Source organism: Poromitra crassiceps (assembly GCF_964638095.1).
Source record: "Poromitra crassiceps genome assembly, chromosome: 5".
NCBI classification, from domain to species: Eukaryota; Metazoa; Chordata; class Actinopteri; order Beryciformes; family Melamphaidae; genus Poromitra; species Poromitra crassiceps.
Genome location: NC_139642.1, coordinates 32379585 through 32384254, shown reverse-complemented (window position 1 = coordinate 32384254; position 4670 = coordinate 32379585). Strand labels below are relative to the sequence as shown.

The following is a 4670-nucleotide window of genomic DNA, read 5'->3' as shown; positions in this document are numbered from 1 at the left end:
CACCGACTGTCTCTCAAACGGAAGACTTTATGAAGGGACAAATTGTTCCAGTGACATCACTGATGACATAAAAATTGCTCGAGTGACATCATGACATCACTTATCGTCCAGTTGCATCACTGATGACCAGTGTTGGGCAAGTTACTTTAAATTAGTAACTTAGTTACAGTTACTAGTTACTGCTCTGAAAAGTAACTTAGTTACTTTAAGTTACTCGTTACTTTCCAGGTAACTAGTTACTAGGAAAGTAACTTTTGAGTAACTTTTTTTTAACTCTCAATTCTCTTATTAATGCACACACATTATTTTGGGGTTGCTGTAGCACAGTGTGGGACAAGACAACTGTCAAATTTGATCATTGTACCCATTATCATTACGACGAAAAGTAGTGGAACAAGAAAACACAACATTTAGGCATTGAGGCATATTTATTGTTGCCTTCAAAAAGTAGCCAGTACACTTTTGGCAGTGTATAATTAACAACTGTATCAGTAGTAGTCTATAATATCCTGGCTGAACAACATAAACAGCGGAGTGACACTCAGCAGCAGAGCCCAGCGCTGCAGATACTATAGGGACAGAGCAGAGCCCCAAAGCACCGCTCGTCGCGGCTGCCTTTAATAGCAGTTCATCCCCAAAAGGCAGCAGACTTGCAGGCATTTTTTTTCCCCATTTCATGACCAAACAACGCGAAACACACCGTGAACACCCTCCAACACGAGGGGAATCTGTGAGTGAGAGACGAGTGGTTGCCTGGTGCAGCAGGGCACTGGTGAGAGACAGCCTGGGAGAGGAGCGAGGAGGAGAGGGCTCCATGCTGCTGACTCGCCAAGCTGCCCGAGCGGTGTGAAGTGAACACCATACCGTACACAACACAGCTCGCGCAAAATGACCCGTTTCACTATCAGAATTTGGTCCAGTAACATTAGAAAGTATAGATGTGAAGTATTTGTACTTGGTTACTTCCCATCTCTGTTCACAAGATACAAAAGCTGCGACCAACACTGAGAAATTAATAACCAATATGAACTGTCTTTGCTTTGTTTATCTGTCTGTTTTCTTCTATGATGTTCTGTTTGTTCAGGAATCTACTAATTATCTCCACCAGAGGCAAAGCCGGTCGTGACCGGTCGTGTGTGCCTGCTTGTCTGTGTGTGCATCTGTCCCTCCTCGCTGCATCAGTGTCTGTCATGAATAACTGATGACATCACAATTCTCAAGTGACATCACCGATGTCTATCATTGGTGATGCATCCATCTGTGTGTCTGTTCCCTCCTCGCTGGGTTGTGTTATTATTATGAAATAATACTACTACTATAATAAGGTGACTGATGACATCACAATTGATTGAGTGACATCACTGATGATATCTTTTTTTTTCTTTTCTTTTTTTTCCCCATCACTGATGATATCACAATTGCTCAAGACATTACTGATGACATCATGATCGAGGGCTGATGATGTTGATGCTGAGGAATGGTGAAACAGATAAGTGCAATTGGAGACAGCGACGAGATAGTTGAGACTGTGTTGGCTAATCAGCTAGTACTTCATTCATTGCCTTATATTACAACGACTTGAGAAGATTTGGCAACAGACCCCAGCCTAACTATTTCTAAAACCAAATTTGGGGGCCAGTTTTAATCTTCACCCACCTTTGGGCGCCAGCTCAGCCTTTGGAAATCACTGAGTTTGAAGACATTTCTATTGGAAATGAAAAACATTGGCACACTGATTCATTGCGCCCATGTTTGGAGAGTGAAGAGAACCAACAACAGAATCCTGCAACCCCGCTGTATGAGTACGGTGCCATGACAACCCACTGTGAAACAGATAGGGAAGGTTATTAAGGGATTAGAGACCTAAGAATATCTGGCTTGGTCATGTAGCACCTAGAGATGTGGACAATGAATTAAATTTGAGGGTGAATCTTCACCACAGACTCACGCACACACACCTGACCTTGTCTGTGCCACAGGCTGATTGATTGGAGGTTGACTGATTGATTGATTGATTGACTGACTGACAGGAGTGAGCTGTAAGCATGGGGACGAGGATGGAGGTGGCACAGCTTGAGAGCAGGATGGACGTTGAAGATTATAAGAAGCTACAAAGTCTTTTCTTGGTGAGTCTTTCTGTCTCTGTTTTCATCTGTTTATTTAAAGGATCATATTACCAAATCTATAGGTCAACACGAAGCAAGCACTTCAGGAAGTACATCATATTTGATCCTGTCTGTTTACCAATAGAGTGTCGCAGGGATGACGTTTTGTAGGCCAACCCGGAAGTAAGCATCGTGCTGGGTTCCCTCGTCTCGAAGTCAATGGGACTTTTGAATGGGATTTTGATACCTGAAATAAGAAAGAAAAGTGTATGATACTGAGGTATTTGTGTTCAGCAAGATAATCTACAGAAATAAACAACACTTTTATGATTTTTGAAGCGTAAATGCGATTCGCGATCGTAAGAAAACACTTGGTGGTGTTGGTGAAGACTTCCAGACGAGGGAACCAGGCGATGCTAACTTCCTGCTTTTAGGACTCATTCCTGCAGCACTCTATAGTCCCGTAGCACCCATGAGAAACGCTTAAGAACATTGTCCAGCATGTTGTCCCATCTTGATACAGGACACTGCGGGCAAACCTCGCTCCTTCTCCAGAGCTGAATTTGTGGAACTCGCCTGGTCCTCAGTAGGGCGTGGCTCCAAGGAAGAGTACGGCCTCCTGTTTGACAGTGTGGTCGTCACTCAGGAGCACCGCGGCCTCCTATTGGACAGTGCCACCGACAAGGAGGAGGCCCGCGTGGGCTGGGACGGGCTGTGCTCCTTCCTGCTATTGGAGCTTTCTGAGAAAGTGGAGCAGGCCAGAGCCAGTAGCACGCCTTGCTGGAAGCCGCCACGCACTTTGACCTGTCCACATCGCGACCCCGTGCAGCAGGTAATGTGCCACTGACCTCTAGGAGTGTGATGACGTCTGTGGATGACAGAATGGTATCTGAAAAACGTGTAGACATTGAGTAACTTGCGCCTTTATTAAACGTCCTAATAGCCTACAGCATTTTGTCGTGAATCCTTAGTATCCATACTGTAACTCTGCTTACATATAATTGTGTGCTATTAAATATTCTGTTAGGAGACACAGCGGGAAGTATTAGGGCCTTGCTTATCTAAATGGGGTGGCTCTTTTTAGATAATGGCTCTGGCCTCCCTCGGTTATATATCTATCAATTAATATGCAAATGAAGGGGCCAGTATAAAGTGCCTACTACTGTTTGTAAAGTGATGGCTCACCGCTTTCATCTTTCAATCCTACGGATGTCAAAATGTCACAATGTCATGTCAGTCCATTCCCAAATGGCTAAACGTTTCTGAATCCCATCATTTAGGTCAGGCTTTGACAGACAGAGGAGCACGCACACACGCGCGCACGCGCACACACACACACACGCACGCACGCACGCACGCACACACACACACACACACACACACACACACACACACACACACACACGCACACTGTGCAAGTTTGGTCATTGGTGGGAATGTCCTTAAATGATAGTGTGCTGTTTTTGTACTAAGAGAAAGTTGTTTGTTTGCCATTATCATCTTTGGACTGAAGCCAGTGGGTGAAAGCCACTGTCAGTACAGTGTGGCACAACCTACATATACATTACAAATATACTGTACAAAATAATGGAGACACCACATTATAAAATACTTTGAAGGAATTTAAATCACAATTGAATGCCAAAGTTGGGAGCTTCACAAAACTGGTACGAATGGCAGGGATGCCATTAAAAAAACTGCTGGTATCGGTTTATGCTCTGTCTTGAGTAATTATAATAAAGCAATATCATCTGAGGAGTCGTCATTCACCCGTTTTACATTTGGAGAAAGCCACAACCCACAAGATGCTTTCAACCCACAATATCTACTACCAACTGTAACCATTGGTATTCTATGTGATTTGATAACTTGTGATGTAGCTAATGTAATAACTAATGTTAAAAAAAAAAGTCACTCCCACTCACTGAGCCTCCCCTCAAACTGTTTGGACGCCCCCTGGGGAGGCCCGCCTCCTACTTTGAAAACCTCTGAGCTACATTTTTTGATTGTTATAGTGTTCAGGCTAAGATTAGATTAGAGTATTTTAAGACAGGGCAGACTAGGCTGTAGATTAGTTAGATTCCTTGTGTGCTAGTTAGTTCCGGTTCCGGTTAGAGTCGTCAGATTGTCTGCAGCTGTTGCTCGTTTGGCTTGGCCGCTCCACTGCCGGTTCCGGTGTGCCGCTGTTGCCTCGGTGGCGGTGTGGCGCTGGTGCTGTGGCGCAGAAGAAGCTCCGGCTATGTATTTTGCTTTGTAATCATTTTACGTATAGTGTATTTGTTGACTTAACGGGGTAGGCTAGCCCTTACTGATGACTACCAGTCATTTTTTGCTAAGCTAACAAGCAGGAGGGCACATAACTTATTTTCTATTGCACGCACAGAGAAGAGAATCGTCTCGTCTGATCTACTATCGGAAATATGGCAAATAGGTGAATTTCCCAAAATGTCGGCATGTTCCTTTAAAGTTATCATGTCATTTTGTTCTCTTATCTCCACAAAGGATTTTGAAAGACGAAACCCAGAATATCTGGCTTGCTTACAGTGGGCTTAACGAAAATAATAA

General features: G+C 44.0%; 1 protein-coding gene across 1 annotated transcript in view; it reads left to right on the top strand.

Moving 5' to 3' along the window:
• Window positions 1–2045: 2045 nt before the first annotated feature.
• The window catches only part of LOC310776431 (cilia- and flagella-associated protein 337-like), a gene marked incomplete at both ends in the record, with an annotated part of 27483 nt that continues 24858 nt past the window's right edge, over window positions 2046–4670 (top strand). Inside the window, 2 exons of the mRNA XM_083636622.1 lie at window positions 2046–2126; window positions 2629–2937. Coding sequence (XP_083492748.1) covers window positions 2046–2126; window positions 2629–2937 — 390 coding nt within the window. The remainder of the gene's footprint in view (window positions 2127–2628; window positions 2938–4670) is intronic.